The sequence below is a fragment of the Crocodylus siamensis genome, chromosome 15, assembly GCF_052110815.1.
Source record: "Crocodylus siamensis isolate JL-2025a chromosome 15, ASM5211081v1, whole genome shotgun sequence".
NCBI lineage: Eukaryota > Metazoa > Chordata > Crocodylia > Crocodylidae > Crocodylus > Crocodylus siamensis.
Genome location: NC_143409.1, coordinates 30,197,353 through 30,220,489, shown reverse-complemented (window position 1 = coordinate 30,220,489; position 23,137 = coordinate 30,197,353). Strand labels below are relative to the sequence as shown.

General features: G+C 46.2%; 2 protein-coding genes across 2 annotated transcripts in view; one reads left to right on the top strand and one right to left on the bottom strand.

Moving 5' to 3' along the window:
• Positions 1–23,137, top strand: part of TMEM266 (transmembrane protein 266) — a 149,891-nt gene that overhangs the window by 63,134 nt on the left and 63,620 nt on the right. Inside the window, exon 4 of the mRNA XM_090028768.1 lies at positions 14,390–14,544. Coding sequence (XP_089884894.1) covers positions 14,390–14,544 — 155 coding nt within the window. The remainder of the gene's footprint in view (positions 1–14,389; positions 14,545–23,137) is intronic.
• Positions 20,899–21,895, bottom strand: LOC149852299 (uncharacterized). Its single transcript, XM_090028773.1, has one exon. It carries the CDS (start codon positions 21,853–21,855, stop codon positions 21,064–21,066), a length of 792 nt encoding a protein of 263 aa, XP_089884899.1. The 5' UTR covers positions 21,856–21,895; the 3' UTR covers positions 20,899–21,063.

Below are 23,137 nucleotides of genomic sequence, written 5' to 3'. Positions count from 1 at the left end.
AACCCCTTGATAAATACTTCTGCGTTTGTTGTCACAGATCAGGAACTCTTTCACACAGAGTGAATACAGAAAAATCAACCCTCAGTACTACTGTTAGGCTTTCATTAGTATTACTGGAAATTCTGCACTAGATTTGAGAAAAAAGGTGGATAAGAATCTAAATTTTTATTTTGTGGGAACCAGCCAACCAGAAATCATGAGAGATTTAAAAAGAACAAGTTGAAGTTAGCTTCTGTTGTCATTCATAGTTTTATGATTTTAAGCTAATTTTAAAAAAATGTTCTGTCCTTTATTGCTAGAACACCACAAATAATGGAAAAACGAGTGAGAAATTAACTTTATAGGGACAATCTTAAATGCATACAATAAACAAAAGAGGGAAAGACTTTTCCCCTAAACTCTTAAAGTTATTCTTTGCTTATTTTCAGTATCACTTAAATTAAAAATGTTTGGACAAAAATGTGAAAGTTTTACGTGGTGGGGAGGAGGGAAGCTGTAGTGTAACTAATAGAAAGAGAACCTGACTTTTCTTTGCCAAGTACACTTTTTCCTGAACCTAGATGATTTTAAATGTGCTGAGATTTGCCTTAGTCTAGACTAGGTAGAAAATAAAGTATAGAACATATGAAGCAAGAAGGATGAGACACAAGAGAGAGAAGGGAAGTAGAGAAAAGAGCAACACAATAGGAAAAGATGGACATAGATATATTGCAAAGAGGAAGTTGACTCGTATACAAATAAATATCTTTTAATGCTTTTCATTTTCAAATCACTCACAAATGTTGTTTATGAATGTGACAATCCTCCTATGTGAAAGTTGAATATCACTCTGTTTTCGAAATAAAGAAACCGAGGTGGGGAATTGAAGTCCAGTGTATGATTTACAAAGCAAAGTTTGATTTTAGTTAGTTTTGGTGCCTTAACTTTTAGGTAATCAGTTTTGGTAACCTTCTTTAGAAGCAAAATTGGGGCCCTAGAGATGTTGAATACATACTTTACTTTGTCAATGGTACATTGATTTTAACAGTGCAGAATCAAGCCTTTCATGGCCAAAGCTGGTAACCTGCCTCATGCCAGGTATGTGTATTTAGAGTATTTTTTAAAATTTAAACAGTAAACAAACCTCTTTTTGGGTAGCTTTTGGTTGTTTTTTGCTTTCCTGGGTTTATCTTAATGATCTCTCTTCTTTCTATTCAATGTTTTTGGCTATCTTCTCCAGACATGAGGTATAGAATTATGGTAAGACTGTGTCTCTGTGTTGCTTCACTTTCCTTGTCCCAATTAAATGTCAACATATATTTATGTAGATGTGGTTCAGGAGCATACACTTGAATATACCAGTCTTTGCATAATTCCAACATTGCTTCTTTTTCCAGTTAATTAGTGTCCTTAGTCTATAAAAGCTGTACAAAATGGCTTTTATAATTCAACTGTGACCTGATTTCATTGTATGTGACCCGTGGAAGCACCACTCTTAATTTCACCTCTGCTCAAAAAGTAATATAGTCAGTGGATACATCTACACGTGCTATTAATGCAATGCAATAAACTCCACAGCTGTTTCAGCCAGAGTCAGCTGCTCCCAGGCTGAGCATCTGCACATGTGCCCAGAACAGCAGCAGTTTGAGCCAAGGCAGAGCAGCCCTGGGCTGGGAGCAGGCTTCAGGGGTCAACCCTGGGCTCCCAGTGGTGGTATCAGGCGGCAGAGAAGCTGGCTGGAACACAAGAGTACTAAAGTGAGGAGCCGCATGGCATCCAGCCCCTATACTTTAGCACCCTCATAGCCCAGCCAGCCCCTGTCACCATCTACACACGCATTTCAGCGCACTTATTTACTCTACTGTAAAATAGTATTGCCCTCAACAGTATTATGTTATGGCAGAGTTAGTTAATTCACTGCACCCTAATACCAGCACATGTATAGACAATGATGCTTTACTGCAGAGCTAATTAGTCAATTCTGCAGTAAAACACACATGTAGATGCATCCAGTGAGTAAAATACTGGCCCTGCTGAAGTCAGTAAGAGTTTTACTGTTGGCTCCAATGGAGCCAGGCTTTCACCTAGGAGATCATTTTATGATGAGCTGACATGGATTACGTGGATGGGTCCTTCATGTTTTTCATTTTATCTATTCCACTCCTATACCCATTGAGCTTGGTGATACCTTTCGTTGAACCTCTTTTTCACTATCTTGTGATGGATCAAAGAAAGCGACCCCATCTTCTGTTCATTTGACCATTTTCATGCTTTTAGTGTCTGTTTATTTACTTTTGATTTGTAATAAATGAGTGGTGTTCTGAAGTAAAACAGCCTCTTATTTTTCCAAGATATCCAGTAGCATACTATGCAGCTCTTCCTAGGACTTCTATAATCAGCAGGGATCCTGGTTTTCCCTGATTTAAAAAATAGCAAATTCTCTGATTAAAACCCCAGAATCTGTCATTAAAATGAAAGGCCACTGTGTGTGTGTGTGTGTGTGTGTGTGTGTGTGTGTGTGTGTGAGTTGAAAATGTTTTCTTGATATAGTTACAATTTTAAAGCAATTTGGAAGCCTACCAGTGCCTCAATCACTATTATAAAATACATTCTAAATATCTATACATTCTGGAATTTGATTTTGAGTTTTTTATCATTGAACATCAGTCCAGGCTCCTCACTCCCAAGCCACAGCCCCCCAGCCATGCTGGTGCCCCTCACTTCCCAGCAGGAAGCCAGCCCCACCCCCTGTCCCCCTGGGCATACTGCCTGCAGGCCCATTCCACTCCCTGCCAGGGCCCTGCAGCCATGCATTCCAGCCCCAGATCCCAAGACCCACACATCCCCTGGCTGGGTAGCAGCCCCAGACCTGCCCAACTCACTCCCTCTCTCCTTATGGGGGCCTCAATTCCCTCGACCCTCTCTCCCCCTCAGACTTACCTGCGGGAGCTGCTTTCCAGACTGTCTGGTGGCCATGTACATATACATGCATATGACACCCCCTGCCTGACCACCCTCCTTCCCTCCCCTCCAGCCCCTTGCAGGCTGGAACTCTGCCAGCCTGCAGAGAGGTCTTTACAAAAGTGCAAAATCTATGAGTTCGTCCCTTAAAATGAAAAATCTGTGTTTTCCTTTAGTAAAGGGAAACATCCGCATTTTTATCCTTTTTTCCATGGGAAACAGAAAACCTGGATCCTTGATAATCACTAAAATTTTGGTTAAATTTCACATACATGCAAAGAAAGCAGTAACAAGATCTGACGTACTGTACTATTTATTACAAACACTACGTAAGCCCCACTCTTGCATATACTAATACACACACGACATAATGTTAGAGTACGTAAAAGTTTTAAAACATTCATAAATGTTGCACCAAATTGATAGTGAGATTTCCTGGAAGATGTCATAGAGTAATTGTGCAAATACTATCTATTGCTACTAAATGTTATTTCTTTGTTTTTTTGTAGTGTTGTGGTTTTTATATTGGTTGTCTTGAGATGGTCATCATTGCTAGTCTATTTGTCTTTTGTTCTTTTTGTCTTATAGTAGATTGAAACATTTTGTTTTCAAACATTATACTGCTGCTTTATCTCCATTTTGATTTAGTGGTGTTATTTCGTTATAATTTATTTGTAAAACACCAATGGTCTGAGATTTGTTCCTTCACATCTTGTGTTTACAGATGGCTGACTGTATTTTTTTTCAGGTTTCTTCCAAAGCTTTGCATTATTACTCTAATCTTTGTTTGGTATACTAATTGTGTTTTATTCAAGACTTAAAGGAACATAAATATATTTCAGTTTATTCTGTTAAGGTTTTTGCCTTTCTCCCTTGGTTCTCAACTTGGTACTGTAAGCGCTTTTACCATCCATCAGTCACTCCTCTCACTAATTTTTCTCAACACACATAGGCCCATAAAGATAACAGGTTGATCCAGGGCAAATAATCCAATTCAAAGCAGAGAGATGAGGCAGAGATCTTTTGGAAGGTTGAATTGTATCATGCAGTAAATGAGTTCCCTCTCTATTTACAGGAGGAATATTTTTTATGCTATGTACAACTGCCAGCCATGATCTGGGGCCAAAAAATGGAGCAGAACCGGAACAGCAAATTGTGCTAAATGAGACTGTAATGCTGATTTGTTCTGTTGTGCAGTAGTACATCACTGCTACTGTGTGCTCTGATCCAAAACTGAGACCTGCACTGCAGCAGAATATTCTCTTTCTCTTTTTTCCCCTCTAAAATCTGAAAGATGGCCAGCTCTTCAGTGCAGAACATGAAACTTTGCACTGTCTGGTATATTACAGATCATGATTTAGAAATGTCTTTTTTGATTCAAGTCTTTCAAGTTGTCTTGTAAATGCTTCTGTTGCTGCCAGGTTGTTACTGTTTATATCATGGGACACAAGACCTTTAGATTTTTTTCTACATTAGCTTTTCTCCCTAAAATCTCCCACGGGATTCTTCCTGGAGTAGCTAAACCAGTGGAAGAACAGGGGTAGCACTACTAAGGGTAATACAGCGACTGATTTTTCTAGACAAAGGAAATGAGGTAGATCTAATCTATCTGGACTGCAGTAACACATTTGATGTAGTGCCACATGGGAAATTTGTTTAACTGGAGAAGGTGGGGCTTATTACCACCAGAGTTGTAAAGGGGTTAGGAACCAACTGAAAAGGAGATGCCAACAGGCAGTGTTTAAAGAGGAAGTATCAGGTTTGATAAAGGTTATTGGGAGACTCGTTAAAGGGTCAGACTCTGGACAGATCTTATTTAATATTTTGTATTTATATTGTTTTCATTGTCACAGAAAAGTTGGAGTGTGCTAATGAAGCTTGCCAATGATGCAAAATTAGGAAATATTTTCAGTATGGAAGAGGAGTGGGCTGTCCTACAGAAGAAAATAATAGAAATGGGATTAAAGTTAGCTATATTATGCACTTAGAGACTGATAGCAAGCATTTCTGCCTTAAGTTAGGAACTTACTAGTTCAAAATTGTAGAGGAGAAAGTGATCACAGCATGACTCTGAGCCACCAGTGAGGTGGCTTTCAAAAAGTCAAATGAGTTTAAAATGCATCAGGTAAGGTATTTCCAGTAGAGAGAGGGAAGTATTCATGCCCTTGTACAAGACACTCATCTGTAATGCTATCTATGTACAATTATGGCTGTTCATGTTCAATCAAAATGAATTGAAACTAGAACAGGTACAGGGGAGGACTAGTAGGATGATCAGGAGAATAAAGATCCCATCTTAAGAAGAGGCTGAAAGAGTTTGGCTTGTGTAGAAGGCTGAGAGAAAACATGGCTGCTGCCCAGGGGAGGAAAGCACCAGTAAGGGAAAAAAAACATTGATGTTGTAAGATTAATGATAGCCTAAGAAGGAATGGACATGGTTACAAATACATTTTAAATAGAAATTGGAAGGTTTCTTATCAGAGCAACAGGGTTCTGGATTAGCCTTCTAACATGAGTTATAAAGGTAAGAGATCTAAGGTGGAGCTTGCTAAGGTTGTAGAAAGGATTAGGCTCAGGAGTACCTTCCAGTCCTGTGTTCCTAATGGTATCTTAATTACTATGCCTTATAGGTTGTCTTTGAGTAGCTAGAAGGACCACTGGTAGTTCTGCACCAGTAGTAAGTTTAAGGAAAAGGCTAGTGCAAATGCAACCTTGCATACTTAGTATGGCTAATACATGGCAGACCACTGGAACAAATGGACTAGTGTTTTGCATGCTGGCTATACAATTTAGTTTTAGTTTTGCTCCCATAGCTCATATAGCTCCAAAGCTAAAGGAGGAGACTTTATTTCAGTGGCCACAGAAAAGAAAGGCTGCAGATAAACTCAGTGTTAAAACTCCTTTAAATAAGAAGTTAAAAGTAGTTCTTAGCCAACCACCTTGGGAGTTTAGTAGGTGTGTGCAAAGCTGTACCTGTCAGAGTGCCTCAAGTCTTCCATTGGCCACGTGCAGCCTCGTACCAAGCCCTTCTGCATAGTTTCTTTTAGCCAGGTTCTAAGCTACTACTCACTTTTCTGCCTTTTATCATGCCCTGTCTCTGACTTAGGTGCAGATATTGGTCTCTGCCACCCCTTAAATAAATGTGTTATCTTCCTATGCCATTGTGCAGGACGCAGACATTCACTGTTTAGCAAGATCTCAGGTTACTGCTGTTGTGAAGATTTTTTTGCAAGACAAGGAAAAAGAAACAGTGACAGCTGTTAACAGCTTGAACAGTGTTTGTAGTGATTCCTTGCCAAAGATATTTGGCGATCTTTTCCCCAATTTTGCTCAATGTTAATCATTCTTTTTGAAAGCTGTTTTTATGAATATGAGTAATGACTAATAAAGATGATAAATCTTTGCACTGATACTCTCAACTTGCTTTCCACAGACTTCTTTTTTACCATGCACAAGTGTTGTGAGGCTGAGTAAGTCTTATTTGTATTTAATCGTGGAGAAACTTGTGGCATAGAGGATCTAAATATCTCACCCAAAGTCATGCAAAGATCATGATAAATTGGGAATTCAGTCCACAGCCCCAACTCCCAGTCTTCTATCTTAATAATATAACTGCTTTTCCCTTTGCAGGGTAAAATGTGGGAGAGCAATATTGTTGATTAAATAGACTTGAATAGTTGGAATTAATAGTAGAGATGGCGAAACTAAATGTTCACAGTGCTGGGATATCACCTCTAGTGTTATGGGGTTATACTGCAGTCATTCCTCTAGTCTTTCATTTATTGTTAGAGTGCCAACCCTGCTGTAGTTAAGTTGGAAAACCCATTTCTTTTTAAAGATTTCCTTTTCTAAGTGTCCTAAAATCCAAATGTCAAGATTGCTTTGAAATTTAGTGTGCCTTGTGGGGTTGAAGAGTAGAATTAGTGTTCCAAATTTAGGGTAATCTGAACAAGAAGTTTCTGAAATACAGCCTGCTGGGAAAAAAACAGCATTTCTTAACGTTGACAGATTCTACCAACTGAAATCATTGTGTTTGCTCACCCTTGTGGATCAGCTGAGTTCTCTGATCAGACCTCAAATGAGCTTCATCAGTTGATGTTTATCCCAGCTGATCCATGGTATCCTCTACCCCAGAAGCAGGCAAAGTCCAGCCCACAGGCCAGATCAGGCCATCGATTTCCCAGCAGCCCCACCCATGTCGCTTTGGCTGGCTTCCTTGGAGCACAGGCTGGAGCCAGGGAAGCAGGCAGTGGATCATGGCTCTGCCCCAGCCCACACTGTCACCACTGCAAAATCCCACCTCAGCCCCGTAGGAGCTCCCCACCCAGCCACATACCTTTTCAGTGCTGCTTGGGCTGGTTTCCATGGAGACCCTGGCCCTGCACAGTCACAGCCCCACTGCACCTGGGGTCTCCATGGAAACTGGCTGGAGCAACATGGGTAGGGGCTGCTGGGAAATGGAGTCTGGCTGGTGGCCAGATTGGCCATTTTGTCCACCCCAGCGTTACCTCTTAAGGCAGTGCTTCTCAACCATGATGCCACAGCATCCTGTGGTGCCTTGAGATCTTTTCAAGGGTGGTGTGGGGTGCCACACAATGTTAGGTGTGCAGACATGATTCACAAGATAAACCCAGAAATTTCAAATAGGAATCCTCAGAAAACTAAAAGCTGGCATTCTTCAAGAGGTGTCTGGAGTCTATCAAAGGGTTCCTCAAGTCTATTAGGAGGCACCTTGAGTCTAAAATGTTGGGAACCACTGTTGTAGGGGAAGTAAAATTGATAATAATCGTAACAAAAATAAATAAATTGGCTATCTGGATAGCCAAGCCTAGGGGTCATGATTTGTGGATTACAGTGCTCTGGAGTGGACTTAGATGAAATAGTTCAAAGTCTACTAGTTCTGAGATAAGTAGATAAAGGAGGTTTGCTCTTCTCATTGAGTCTGATCTTGGAATTTGGATCAACTACACCACTGACAGTTTTCTTTTATATTTCATATGAAAAAGGGATGTCTTGCAGGATTTCAAGGTATTTTCTTTCTTCTCTTGTGTGTGCCAGTGAATTTAGATTGAAAATAAACCTTTTGGTAGGTGAAATTTTTTGGCTCCTATTTCAGAGTGTTTTATTTTCAATCTAAATTCACTGGCACAGTAGGAAGTAGGACTCTAGGTGGAGTAGCTAGGGCAGGGGTGGGTAAAATATGGTACTAGCACTGCAGCCAGGAAACACATGGTGCTGGAGCAATCGGCTGTGGGGTGGAGGGGAGCAGCCACCCCACTCTGGGCCTCACCAGTGCTGGCTCTGACACACCGGTGTGGCACCATGCTCCCGCCTAGCTGTTGCTGTGCTCCACGTGTCTGCTCACATCCTAGGCACACAGGGGGGCTGGTGCAGCTCTGCAGAGGGACTGCCTTTCTAGGCAGTCTGGGCCACAACAGCTCCTTTGGAGCTTCTGGGCAGGGCAGCAGTGACAGTGCAGGGCAGCCCAGAAGCAGCAGTGACAGAGCTGCACTGCATCCTGGCATGGGCTCCAGGCAGCAGCACCAAAAGCTACCCAGCAACGGTGACGGGGGGGGGGGGGGCTGCTTTCCCTGAGCCAAGCAATGGTTTCAGCCCAGCACCACCAGCAGCTACTGCTGCTCAGACCAGATCGACAAGTTTAGAGCTAGCACAGGTCAAGACTGGAGCTGGCATGGGGCATGCAAGGTTGCGACTCCACACCGCCACACACCCCATGTCAGCTCCAGGCTCACAGCAGGAGCTGGGACGCAGAATGCATAGACGCGGAACGCAGCAGGAGCCAGCCCAGCCTGTGGTTCCCAGTCAGCTGCTGTTACTGCCTCTATGGTGGGGCCACAAACTGGGGGAAGCCCCGCGCTGCAGCCGCTACCTTCCCACCCCCGCCACGCAGCTCAGCAGACTGGGAGTGGAGGGAGCCCATCCCCTGCTTCCACATGGGGTCCAGCAGGGCTTCCTTATGCAAGAGCGGGGGCTGCAGGCATGGCGTGGAGCCTCCTCAATAGAGGCAACCAGGCAGGCCCCAGCTCAGCGCTGGCCGGAGCTGCACCCCACTGAGCACCAGCGCCTGGGCAGGAGCTCCCTGAGTCTCCCACCTGCTGCTGCTGCTGCTGCTGCTGGCAGCAGGGGTAGTCTGGGGGGGGTCCCCACACCCTGCTTCCACAGCCCCCACCCCACATATAAACACACCCCAACATACCCTATGCCCCCTACACACACAGCCACAGCCCCTCACAACCCCTACACACACCCCACCTTACAAACACATGCACCCCCATGCCTCGCACACAATATAAAATAATAAGACTGTATTGTTGAGTTATGATGCAATCCCTTCTGTATATACTACACTAAAACAAATCACAACAAATATTTTTTGTAATAAAATAAATGTTTCAGCAGCTGTTTAACTTCTAGTGCATGATTTTGTGTTAGTATTATAGTGCTTAGGGTCGGAAGGGACCTAAACAGATCATCAGGTCTGACCCCCTGCCCCGGGCAGAAATGGGTGCCGGGGTCATATCACCCCAGCCAATTATCTGTCCATCCTCCTCTTGAAGACCCCCCAAGGTAGGAGAGAGTACCACCTCACTTGGGAGCCCATTCCAAAGCCTGGCAGCCCAAACTGTAAAGCAATGTCTCCTGATGTCCAACCTGAACCTTCTCTTTAACAATTTGTGGCCGTTATTCCTAGTAACCCTGGGTGGTGCCCGGGGGAACAGAGCCTCTCCCAATTCTTGCTGGTCCCCCCAGTGAGTTTGTAAACAGCCACCAGATCCCCTCTCAGCCTTCTCTTGTGGTGGCTGAATAGGTTCAGGCCCTTTAGCCTCTCTTCGCAGGGCCTGCCTTGCTGCCCCTGGATCATGCGAGTGGCACTCCTCTGGACCCTCTCAATGCTAGCCACATCCCTCTTGAAGTGTGGCGCCCAGAACTGAACGCAGTACTCCAGCTGTGGCCTGACCAATGCCGCATAGAGGGAAAAGATCACCTCCCTGGACCTGCTTGTGATGAATCTGTAGATGCATGACAAGGTGCGGTTAGCCTTACTGACTGCTTCCTCACGTTGGCAGCTCATGTTCATCCTGGAGTCAACAATGTCGAAAACGACCTGTCCACCACCACTCTCTGGGTGCGACTATCTAGCCAATTTGCCACCATCTGACTCTGTAGGAATCAGTGCCGCAGTCACCAAGTTTTTTTAAGAGAATCTGGTGGGAAACCATGTCAAAGGCCTTCTTAAGGTCCAGGAAGATGATATCCACCCCAACACCCTCATCCAGGGACTTTGTGGCCTGATCATAGAAAGAAACCAAGTTAGTAAAGCAAGACCTACCTTCAATGAACCCATGTTTGTTGCCCCTGAGCATTACCTCAGCTGCCAGGCCCTTGGAGATGTGCTCCTTGATAATTTTCTCAAAGGTCTTCCCAAGGACCAAGGTAAGACTGACTGGCCTATAATTGCTGGGGTCCTCCTTTCTCCCCTTCTTGTAAATAGGGACCACATTTGCCAATCCTCTGGTACCTGGCCAGTGCCCCACAAGTGCTCATAGAGCCGTGCCAGGGGCCCCGCCATGACTCCCACCAATTCCCTCAGCACCTTCGGGTGAAGAGCATCTGGACCTACTGATTTAAACATGTCCAGCTCCTCCAAAAGTTCCCTAACTAGCTCATCCCTGACCCTAGGCATGGCAGTGCCTCCCCTGGGTCCGTCCGCAATTCTAGTACGGGAGATGTCCCTGTCCCTGTTCAGGAATATGGAGGCAAAGAATTTGTTAAAGAAGTCAGTTTTTTTGTTTGCCGCAATCACCAGATTGCCAAGCCTATCCTGTAGGGGTCCCACGTTACCCGATGCCGCCTTCTTACTTCCTATGTATTTGAAAAAGGACTTTTTATCATCCTTAATTCTGGTTGCTAGCCCTAGCTCCATCTATGCCTTGGCCTTCCTAACAGCCTTCCTGAAGTCCTGAGCAATGAAGGTGTAATCCTCCTTGGTAATAACCCCTTGCATCCACTGTTTGTACATCTCCTGTTTTGCCCTCAGGCATCCCTGGATGCCTTTGCCGAGCAATGGGGCTTCTTAGCACTTCTGCCCTACTTGGTGCACATTGGGACTGACTCCCTTTGAGCTCAGAGGATCGTCTCCTTGAGGAACAACCACCCGTCTTGGACTCCTATCTCATTGAAGCTCAAAGAGCCCAATGCCTCTCCTACTAACCTTTTTAGCTTACAGAAGTTAACCCTCCTGAAGTCAAGGACTTCTTCCTTGCTGCTTGCTTTCACCACCCCGCACTGGAAAGTAAATTCCAGCAGATGATGATCACTGTCGCCCAGGTGGTCGAGTACCCACAGATCATCTTTTTGGTTCTAAGATGGCAACCCCCCCCTCCCAAAAGGAGTATTTCTGGGGGTCAAGGGGAGGGACTTCTGGTAGCAAAGGTCAGGGGTCAGAGCAGAACTTCCGGTCCCATTATGGCATCCAGGGGGCAAGACAAGGGGCAAGGCTACCCATGTGGCCCTCAACAGCTCACCAAAACTTGTTAAACGGCCCTTCACCAGAAATAATTATCCACCCCTGAGCTAGGGGATGGTTGACAGACTGGCACACCAGTCAGCCCCATATTCTCCTCTGTCGTGTATCCCAGAAATGGGCCTTGTCACTCTGAGGATGTCTGAGCCTGTCCCCCCGCATATGAGACTGGGTCCTGGGTACCCACACGAGCTGAGATCAGGGTTTTGTCCCTCTAGTATGATCCAAGCCTGCATCTGTATCTATATATTTTTGTTGGGGTATCTGGGAAGCCCTACCCATTTAAGGGTATCTGAGCTCCTCTCTATGGTCCTATGAAGAATTGTGTGTGTGTGTTGAGGGCAAGGGGAGTGGGGGAGAGCAATGATTTGAGCTTTTCTCCCAGCTCATCCATTCTCGTCTTGGAGAGGAAGAGTTCTGAGCTCCTTTCTCTGCCCCCAAGAGCTGATATTTGGCATATTGCAGACTGGCACTGGGGAGGAGATGAGAACACTTTCTGCCTCATCCATGCCTTTAGGTGCACACCCAGCACCACTCCTAAGGTAGTTTACATGATACACATGTCTGGGTTTAGGGCACATGAGCAGGGGGTTGGGTACTTGACCATGGTGCTCCCTTGCACAATCTGCAGGTGGTGCAGACATGCCCTCTGCAGCTTGACTTTTACTTGGCTAAGGTTTGGAATTTACAGCCCCTTTGAGGGAGCTGTGCTGAGCACACTATTCGGCAAAGAGTTAATCTGTTCCAAGTTCTGCCACAAGCTTTTCTTTTTCTTTGGATCTTTTTCTATGCCTCCATTTCTCTGCCTGCAAAATGGGGGAAGAGTATTTTACACCAACTTGCTGTGTGTGAGGCTTAGTTCATTTCCCTTTGTGTAGTGTGTTGAAAATGTTGAGCACCACTGGTACATATGATTAAGGAGAATAAAGCCAATGGCCAGAACAGATTTTTCTGTAACAAATTAAATCCTGCTCAGATGACAGGAGGCTGAGGGTTGTAGTGAACACCTGTGCCTTGGTTAGAGGAAAGTCATTAGGAGGGCACTCAAGGAGTTGGTGTTAGAAGTACTTTCTAACCCTTGTTCCACAGGGAGTCTGATTAGTTCTTGATGTTTCATCTGTTACAGGGATTTCCTTGGGAAAAAATTAAGGTTGTGGATCAGATTTTCTGTGAATCTCCTAACTATTTCTTCAGTGTTTCCAGGCATATACAGAATCCTTTTTTGCATTCACTTCAAACATGTATGCATATATTTACTTGCTGTGTGCTAATGTACAGAGTTTTACATATTCAGATAGTTATCTAAGCAAAGCAAAATTAGCTTCTGTAAAACCTGAGTAATTGCACTTTGTGCGGATAAAATGCACATAGGCTGGGAGGAGGAAAAAATCCATCTTGCCACAGGTGGTAGGGTGTGGCATAATTATTGCTGCTTGTGACTGGAAAAAAACTGTGAAGTTCTCCACTGTTACATGGGTTGTTAGAACCACTGCATCCACTTAGGTTAGGGACAGAAGTCACACATAAACATGTTTAAGTGATCAGAAACTGATTTAAACCTGTAACATAACAGAAGTTCAGTGCACATAAACCCATTTCAAAATGTCTGAAACTGGTTTAAGATGTACCTGGTTGAACACAGTATCAGACTTAACTGATTTGGATCAAACCGGTTTATGAAACTTCTGTCCCAGCCCCCCTCTTGGTTCAAGTTAAATTGGGAGTCCCCCAGCATCCCAGCATGGTTTCCAGCCCTGGGCTGGGCTGTACTGTCTGCTCCAGTAGAGAAGGGGGGGCTGCCCCCCACCCCTGGCAAACTCCAGCTGGGGTCTGGGGCCAGGGAGGGGGGTTAAAACCTACCTTCCCCTGACTACAGAGCTGCTCTACTGCTAAACTTACTGCAACTCACTGCTGCTTGCAACTGTGGACTACAAATCCCAGAGGCACCTGGAAGCAGGAAGAGGAAGTGATGAGCAACCTTGGAGAGTCCTGCTGCTGTGATTGTAGACTATAAATCCCAGAGACCTGGGGGGCAGCAGGAAGGGGAAGCAAATACATAGCTCAAACTGACTTTGTACCAGACAACCGGGCTATAGTGCCCCTTGACTTCTGGCCTGAGCCACTGCAGGCATGTGGCTGTGTTTTCTGAATCAAAAGTAAATGTGTGGCCAGTTGTTTCTCAGTTTAATCTAATCTCTGCATCTCAGACTAACCTACAAAGACTGACTCGATTCAGCCTTGGGCTTTTTGACTGTCTGTACTTAGCCCTTATCCCAAAACCTCCCTTTCCCAAACCTCCTTTGCTGGTCTTTATGACAGTATAGAAGCTACTGTGGCAAGCACCATTGCACATCTAGTTTGGAAATGCTCCCCATCAGTCTGTCACTGCAGATAAGTAGCACAGCTATCCAAGACCATTAAACTCACTTCCACAGGTAGTGCCACAAGTGTCATTGTTTTCAAGTCTAATTGCAAAATATATCTCTTTGCCCTGCCCTTCACAGATAAAATCACATAATATGTATATCAAGAAATATGCGTGAAAGTTTTCCCCTTGAGAAGGGGATTAGAAAAAGAAGCACATCTGACAGGTGGTAGTCACCTTTGTACAGTTGGGAGGTACTCAGATACTATGGTGAGTTTCAGTGATATTGCAGGTACAATTAAAGATGCCCATTAAATAGAGGATGGTGTAATTGATATGTGTAAGTAGGATGTTACTTTACACTAATTTGGAAAATTTGATGAGAGAAGATTCTAACATTAACAAAGAGACAAATAAAAGTAAATGGGATTTAGAAAGTCTTTGAACTTTATTGATGGCTGAATCTGTCATTTAGAGTCCATTACTCTTTACCTCTTCCTTTCTTTCTCCTTTTTTTTCCTCCTTGTTTATTTCCTTAGATCTAACTGGCTAAAACCGTGCTGTGGGAGACGAGCAGCTGTGTGGCAAGTATTTTTGCTCAGTGCAAGTCTCAACAGTTTCCTGGTAGCCTGTGTAGTATTGGTGGTGATTCTCCTGACTCTGGAACTCCTAATAGATATAAAGCTTCTCCAGTGTGAGTAGTAGGTTTACGTTTTTGTTTTTAAATTTTTGATCAAAGGAAATTATGCTTACCTTTAACTTGTCTTGCTTCTTTTTGGACTAAATAAGAATATTTACTGTAATGTTAATACAGTGGAACCCTGGTACAGTGAAGTCTTCTCCAACCCCAACTGCCTTTCTTTGCAGAATAAAGTCATCATGAGACAGATTTTCAGTGTTACACATTTTATCACACTAGCAAACAGTCTGCACACAGGCTTTAGGAAAATTTCCCTCCTATCTTTATACAGAAAACAGGTCATTTATGCAGGTGATAGATGTCTGTATGCATCATTTTCAAGTTGTTCATTTACTTCCATCCATAAATTTTTGCTGGAGCACTCTGCTATCTCTATTTTCAATTTCTCTCTAAACAGTAACTCGAACTCAGGATGCAATGTTGAAACAATTCAGTATATTGAAACAATTAGAACTTTTATCTAATTCACTAACATGATATAAAGAAAATAACTGTGCAAGAACAGTTTTCCTGTATTATCAGAGTTCACTCTACACAGGTTCCACAGTATATAATTGTTTTAATTGTGGTATTTTGTTTTCTTGGTTGATCTGTTCTTTCACTGTTCTCCCTCCATCTGTTTTTTGCCCTGTCACACAAACTTGCAGGAATTTAAACACCAGCTACAAGTTTTCCTTTGCTAACTATTAAAGGCAGCCTTTAAAAAAGCAAAACTTGCCTATACACATGTGGACATCACACATATATGTATATGTATGTATATGTATGTATATATAGAAATGATAATGAAATGTTTAGACATACCAACAAACAAAAAATTATAGCATTAAAGACTATGTGCCTGATTATTTGTCTTCTTTCCCCTCCATCTGTATCTACCTCAAACTCTTCAGAGAATATGGTATCCAAGTTAGAACAACTGCATCACATATTTGTGAGGCTCTGCAGCCTTTGCTAACCCAACTTCTGTGTGGCCTAGCAGGTCAGGAGGTTGAACTAAAATAGTTTTCCAAGTTGTGGATTCAATCTTTAGTGCTAGATTTTAGAAAGATCCCAAATGTATTCATTGAAAAAGCACTTTTGTAAGTCACCTGTAAGCCTTTTTTGTCTACCTAAAGTTGTTCTTGTGAAGGCAGGGTAGATTTGCACCTTATAGACTAACTAGAGTAGATTATATATATATAACTCAAGCTTTCATGAGCTGAAACTCACTCAGATGCTATTAAAGGACATACAAAAGCTGTGTATAAGAGGGAGAGAAAAGTTTGATTACAAAAGCAGAAGGGAGGGGGGCAGTGCTGGGAAAGGCAAACATGCAAAGAATAAGTCCATAGGTGCAAAGGAGTCAAAAAAAAGCTAATCCAGGTAATGGAATAAGAATACATAGCCCCTATTTAAACCATACTTAACACAATCCAGTCTGTTGTTGATTTATTTTTCCACAATTTCCTGTTCAAATTGCTTTTTAAAAGTTTGCTATCTGAGAACAGCCACTTTCAGGTCAGTGATGAATAAGCATGTACAGAAGTTGCTTTCTTCACCATTTAAATTGCTTTGGGTGTATACAGAAGTGCTCCATGCAAGTTTAAAGTGCTGTACCCATAAAGCACTTTAAATGGTAAAAAAGCAACTTCTGTACACATGCTTTATCTCCAAGACTTAACAGAACTTTAAAAATGTTTAAATGTTAGCATTTTAAATTAACCTTTGCTAAATGAAGTATTAAATTTGAAGCACTGTATTTTACAGCACTTTAGCAACCTACAGCGCTTTAACTTCTGTATGCTGGTCAAATATCTGGTGATTCCACCAGGGGTAGCCCGGGAGCACTAGCCAAGCCTTTAAAAGCTGGCAACCCCTCCTGCTCCCACCAGCCAGCTAAGACAGCAGTGATCAGGCCAGATGGGACTAGGAGGAGCGGTGAGGGGAGGGTGCATCCCTGCTCCTGGGAGCATGGCTCGCTCTGCAGCTAGAGGGGCTGGCTCTGTGTTGGAGGCTGACAGGCTCTGTGGGGCTCACTGGGGGAAGGGGCTGATTCAGGTCTGTGCAGCCCAGGCTGGAGAGGAGCACTGCCACCAGCTCCATGCCATCTTGCCTAGGTGGGAATCCACTCCCTCCCAGCACAGTATGACACAGTTGGGAAGAGCCTTTATGGTCTTGGATGAGTTATGGAAGTGTCCGGGCTTGGCACGTGTTGGGGAGCCACATACCAAGAACATACCACAGAGCCCCAGAGCAGCCATGGCTGGGGGTCTGGCACAGTGCACAGCACCTGGGCACTGCCTAAGGGGATCTGGGTCTGGAATGGCACCTCTTCCCTTCACCCCTCTACCTTGCTTCTGCCGGCTCTCCTTTCTGTTTCTGTGGTCGGGGTTTTCCCCTGCCCTATGTCCAGCTCCACCTCCACTGGTCTCCTGCTGTCCACAGCCTCCTGCAGTGAGAGTAGACTATGAAGTGAGTGCCCCCTGCTGCCTAGTTTGAAAAGTTCAGGGAGGGTCAGAACTGCCCCCTCTTCCTCCACACCTAGCACTCTACTTCTGTCATGTTTAAAAGTACTGTAACTTTATAGTGCTATAAAAAGTGCTCTAAATTACAGTTCTGTGAAACATGCACGGAGCTCTCCAGTGTTGAGGGTAGTTAAAGTGTTCTGCCACAGGCCTGCATGTAGCTGATGTCAGATCAGTGTTCATTCATTCTGTCATGTAGGAATCACCCAGTCTATCCAGTGTAAACAGCAGAGGGGCACTGTAGGTGATAGGCAGGGATCCTGGTTTTCCCTGATAAAAAATCACAAATTCTCTGAAAAAAAATTGCAAATTCTTTGATAAAACCCCCAAAAAACATGATTAAAATTAAAGGCCCCCCACCAGCTCTGCTGGTGCCCCTTACTTCCCCTCCCACGTCCCCTGGTTCTCCGGATGTCCCTCACTCCCCGCCCAAAGTCCCCACAGCCCTATTGGTGCCCCTCACCCACAGTCCCTGTGCGCTGGCAGGGGGGTCCCCAGCTGAGCACAAAGCCTGGCTCCCTCCTGGCTGGCTGCCTGCTGCTCGGGGGCGGGGCGGGGGGTGGCTTCCTGTCACAGCATGCACTCCCAGAGGGCAGGGGGAACCTGTGCCCCCCAGATCTGTACGCAGGGCAGAGTGTGTGGAGGGGTAGGTGCACAACTGTGGACTCAGGCTCCCACTCTGCTGCCCTTCCCTGGGACTTCCGCAGCCTGGCAGGTGCAACCCAGTGCTGCAGGAAAGAGCACAGCCATGCAGGAAAGCTGCTTGCAGCTGTGACCTCCACGCTGCCCTGGCAGCGCATCCCCTGTACACAGGGCTGCAGTGAGGGGCACAACCCTGCGCCATCACCTGCACAGCCCCCACGCACATGGGACGTGGCTTCAGGAGGAGCTTGCAGTGGCAAGCAGCTTTCCTGCATGGCTGCGCTCTGCACTGCAACACAGCGTTGCATCCACTGGGCTGCGGAAGCCATGGAGGAGAGCGGCAGGGTGGGAGCCCAATCCCACAGTGCAGACCTGCCCCACCCACCCCTGCCCCACACACAGATCTGGCACAGGTTCCCCCCTGTCTCCCCAGGAGTGCATGCAGCAGTGGGAAGGCACCCCCCCCCCCCGGACAAGCCACCTGCAGCCCTGCCCTGCTCCCCACTGGGGCCCTGTGGCCATGCATTGCGGCCCTGGGCCCCAAAGCCCACATACTGCCCAGCAGAACAGCAGCCCCAGCCCTGCCCAACTCCCTCCTCCCCTACGGGGGACTTAATCTCCCCTCACTTAACTGCTGGAGCTGTTCTCCAGGCTGCTTAGTGTACGTGTATATATACATGTACATGGTGCTTCCTGCCTGACCGCCCTCCTACTCCCTCCTAGCCTCCTGCAGCAAGAACTCTGCCAGCCTGCAAAGGACTTGCTGCAAAACTGCAAAATCCATAGGTTTCTCTGCTAAAATGAAAAATCCACATTTTACTCACGTACAGGGAGGAAATCCGTGTTTTTTTCTCCTTTTCCATGGGAAATGGAAAACCCGAATCCCTGGTGATGGCAGAATTGGCAGAATTGCAAGTAAATGAACCTTGGATGCTATAATCTGTGTTATTTGGTTCAAACGAAAATATTACTACCGCCTCTCAGGAGCCCAGCTTTTGTGCTTCTTGAGATCTGTGGTGGTTTTCTTTCATCTATGGTGTCTTTTAAATAGCTGGCAGCTCTAGTGGCATATAGAAATAGGATAGAATCCATGCAGCCAGAAACTCCCTCCATAATGGTGCCAATTCCAAAAATAGTATGGTGTCTTGGGATTGCCAGGCCTGTGGATCTTGGCTATAAAGTAAAAGTTGTCTTGTGTGAGTTCTTGGGAGGTGGAAGCAGTAATCCTCTCCATATAATCCAAATAATGTGGATTATAACGCCTGAGGTTCATTCACTTGCAATTCCCCAGTGTCATATTCACAATTACCTGCTCACAGTGTCCCTCTGCTAGCTACACTGGACCGATGGGGCAATCCGTACATGACAGAATGAAGGAACACAAACCTGACATCAGCTCACAAAAGCTTGTGCTATAGATAAATTGATTGATTGACATATCTGTATATATTTTATGTATCTACTTTGGTTATAAGGTGCAAATCTATCCTCCCTTCTATTTGGTTTCAGACCAGCACACCCAACTATGTCTGTCTTGTGAGTAGAACCAGAGTGTTAAAGGTTTAATCCTAACTGTGGATTCTCTTCTCTGTGGGTTTTTCTTAGACTTTTAACACTATTTTGGAGGGACTCTTCTTGAATCACTTGCATTCCATACCATTTATTCCCCAGCAAGCCATCTGCAAAGGCCTGTACATCAAGGCAATAGTCCTTCTCCAGCAACTGCTGCACATAATTTCCTTCAGAGCCCACCAATTCCATACAGCAGCAAAAAAATGCTTGCTCAAGGCCAACAGATGGTGCTCTGTTCATAGGCTGTGTGTGATCTGTGCAGCATCCTCAATCCTATACTGGTACTGGGAGGAGTGGACCCAACAGGTTGCTGTATGGTAGAGCAATGCATTGCCATTAAACCACCAAGCTACCGCATTCCCCATTATTAAATATTTCATTTGTTAAGTTAATGTCTTGGGTTTTGTTTTAAATCAGTTATAGAATATTTCAGAGGGGTTAATGTAAACACTAATCAAAAATCAGGATTATTTTAGAGTAAATTCTCCTCTGCAATTCTTAGCACAGGTCTCGGCTGTGCTCTGCATTTGTCCTATATACAGAACTCTTGGTGTCATCAATGAAAAATGCATCTGCAAAAGTACAGATTATGCAAATGAGAAATACATAGACCTTGAGTGACACTTGAGCATGAAGCACATTTATTTTATTTTAGAATTACAGACTCCAGAAAGCAGAGAGTAGTTAGATGTGGTAGTCTAAAGTCAGGCAAAAAGTGAGGGAGATGCACCTTACAGACTAACTAAATCAGAGATTCATAAGCTTTTCATAGCTAGAGCTCATGTTTCTACAGTTCAGTTAGAAGAAGTCTTTGTATTTGTTTGGGTTTCTTTTAAGGAAGATAAGTCATTTGAGAATGGTATAATTGTTGGCGCAGCTTATGGGCCAGTGATTCTGTTCTTGCTCGATACCTTCTTGCCTGAAAGGTTAATTGAAATTGTTTGCTGTTGGTATTGGAGTTAGGCAGCATCTTGTATAGCAACATTTCTCAACCCAAGGGTTGCGACCCAAAAGTGGGTTCCAAGAAGATTTGAAGGGTTGCGAAGGAAATGCGGCAAGGCTGCATGGAGCCAGCATCCAGCAGGGGTGGGGGGTGGCATACAGTGGGGGGAGCGTGGGGAGCACACAGCAAGGCAGTGTAAAGCAGTGGGAAAGGGACAGGGTGGGCCAGATGCAGGAGCTGGAAGGGAAAGAGGAAGGGAGAGAGGGAGACACACTCAGTGAGTCTAGGACTGGGAGGATGTGGGTCACAGCAAGCTGATAGTTACGCTAATGGGTCCCAGTATGAAAAAGGTTGAGAACCACTGCTGTATAGTGTGTCTCCAGGCTTTACTTTAGATTGACTTTTATTAGTAAATGTTTAGGATTGGGAATCCAGAAAAAAGATGACAAAGCTGATAGGGAAATACAGATCGCCCGAGCAAGGGACTAACAATAGAGGGATGGGGGTGAGGAGGGGAACGCAACTAGGTTACAGGAGATACAATGTTAGCCAACTAAGCCCGGGGGTAGGGATGGGGGGAAGGGGGAAGGGGAGGGAGGGGGTTCGCGACGCTGAGAAAGAAAGGAGATAGATACATACAAACCCGTTACAATGGCCCACAATGGTGGAGGAAGTGGTTCAGAGGAAGTGCCTCAGTCCACGTAGAGTCTTATCAGGGGGGTCCTCTTCAGGTGGAGTGGGGTCATCCATGGTCGAAGAATCCTCTTGGAGTGAAGTGAAGGTCCATCTGGCACAGGGAGGAGGGAGGGCAGTTCAGGCGGTCCCCTCGGGGTCCGGTTCGGCAGCGGCTCATCTGGTGGGGTCGGAGTACTGGCAGTGGCCCATGATGTGTTTCACGTAGATGTCGCAGGACCAACAGATGGTGTCAGACACCATGAGGCAGCGTATCAGCTTGGCATAGTGGCGGGAGACATGGCAGGCACGCAGGACACTCTTGTTGCTGGGGTCCCAGGCTCCGAGTGTTCCCATGATGAGCGCGTTGACCGTCACGTCATAGCCGCGGCCCCTCAGGATGCCGGCCAATGGGGCGTACTTCTCCCACTTGCGAGCCCGGGCTTCAGTGAAGGCTTGGTGCCAGTTCTCAAAGGGGATGGTGACGTCCACGATCACAACCTTCTTGGCCTCTTCATTGGTGATGACTATGTCAGGTCGCATCTGGCTCTCACAGCCCGGGATGGTGCGGTTCACAGAAATCTCCCCTGCTGTGACCAGGATGGAGCTCACCAGGTGGTCCTGGACAGCATTGTGGAGGAGCTGCCAGGCTCTGGCGTGTGGCTTGCAGCTGCACAGCACGTGGGGGAGGGTCTCTGCTGCATAGCTGCACCATCGGCACCTCTTGTCCTGGTGGCCGAAGCGCACGGCCCCATTCAGAGGCAGGCAGTTGAGGCGGGCGCAGTGGAGGAAGCACCAGTCCACAAAGCATGTGACGCTCCCACTGGGCATGAAGTGGTTGCCAGCATCCCACTTCGAGGTGACATCAAAGACCTTGCCCTGGTTGGGTTTGGCCCTCAGGTCGCTGGCATACTTGTTTTGGATGGCGTCCTTGAGGAACCTCTCCAGGAAGGTCCTTGTGCAGGGCATCACGGTGATGCAGTCGGCGTGTGGGGCTGGTTGGAGGGAGACTCCCAGCTCCCGGTGCTCCTCGGTCCGGGTCTAGGCACAGCCGATGTGTTTCCTGAGGCGGTGCATGGCGTTGCAGCCTCAGCTCCACAGTGAGGCAAAGTCCCCGCCATCTCAGCTGAACTTGCCCTCCAGTAAACTGCTGAGGAAGGTGGCCAAGTCTTGTCCAGTCAGCTGCCTTGCAATCCTCTTGCAGGTGGTCTCCTCGAGGATGCTAGCAGCGATGATACTTACTGTCGTGTCCGGGCAGGTCAGGAGGTGGAAGGTGTGGGTGATGTGTGTGTGATGATATCACAGAGGTCTCCCACGCGGGGGATGTTGGTGCCTCCCTGCCAGTAGGGGATGTGCAGGACCTCGCTGCTGGGCTGTAGCGGCAGGTGCAGCCACTTCTTGAGCAGCTGCCGGATCTTGGTGTCCGCCTTCTTGAGGGGGGTTTTGGGGACCACCGAGCCTCTCAGGACGAACGCGACACGGGGGATGAGGAAGGTTTCACCGCATCTATCTTCTGCCAGGGGGCCAGCAGGGACGAGTCCAGCTTGTGAGCGTCCTGCACGATCTTGTTGATGGTCTCCTCTGGCATCTGTTTGGTGGCCAGTGGGCATCCCCAGGTGGCAGTAGGCCTCGCCATTGCACAGGTGCCTCATTGCCTGGCCCTGGATCGTGAGTATGGAGTCCAGGACGTGGCTTTTCTGCCTGCCATCGATGTTCAGGGAGGTGCACTCGGCAACGTTGAAGCGCAGGCCCATCCACCTGGCCGCCTCGGACGTCACATCCCGCATCTGCTGCAGCTGGGTGGCGTCAGGGGTGAGGAGGACAAGGTCATTGGCATAGGCCAGGATGTTCAACTTCTGGTAGTACAGGTCGAGCCCGCCTGGGCCGCCCGCCGTGGCTCAAAGGAGCGGTTCCATGGCCAGGTTGAAGATGATGGGGCTGTGGGGGCAGCCCTGCCTCACCCCTGACTGGATAAGGATCTCCGCGGTCTCTCCGTCAGTGGCACGGACAGTCGTGGTACATCCGTGGTGGAGCTCTCGCACCAGGTCGATGATGCTTTCCGGTAAGCCCAGCTCATGGAGGGTGCCGAAGATGTGGCAGTGTACTACAGCATAAGAAAGTCTTGCTTCAAGTACAGTATGTTATATCTTTGCTTCTACACTAGGGGCAACTGGAGGCTTGGCTCTCAAGAGGCTGCTATTAGAATAGTAGCCCTGTTTTTAAAGCAGTTTGCTGAAATTCTCAGCACTTT

What these genes read in the sequence shown, in the direction of transcription:
- LOC149852299 (XM_090028773.1), bottom strand. Translation starts at nt 21,855, where the DNA reads ATGCCCTGCACAAGGACCTTCCTGGAGAGGTTCCTCAAGGACGCCATC.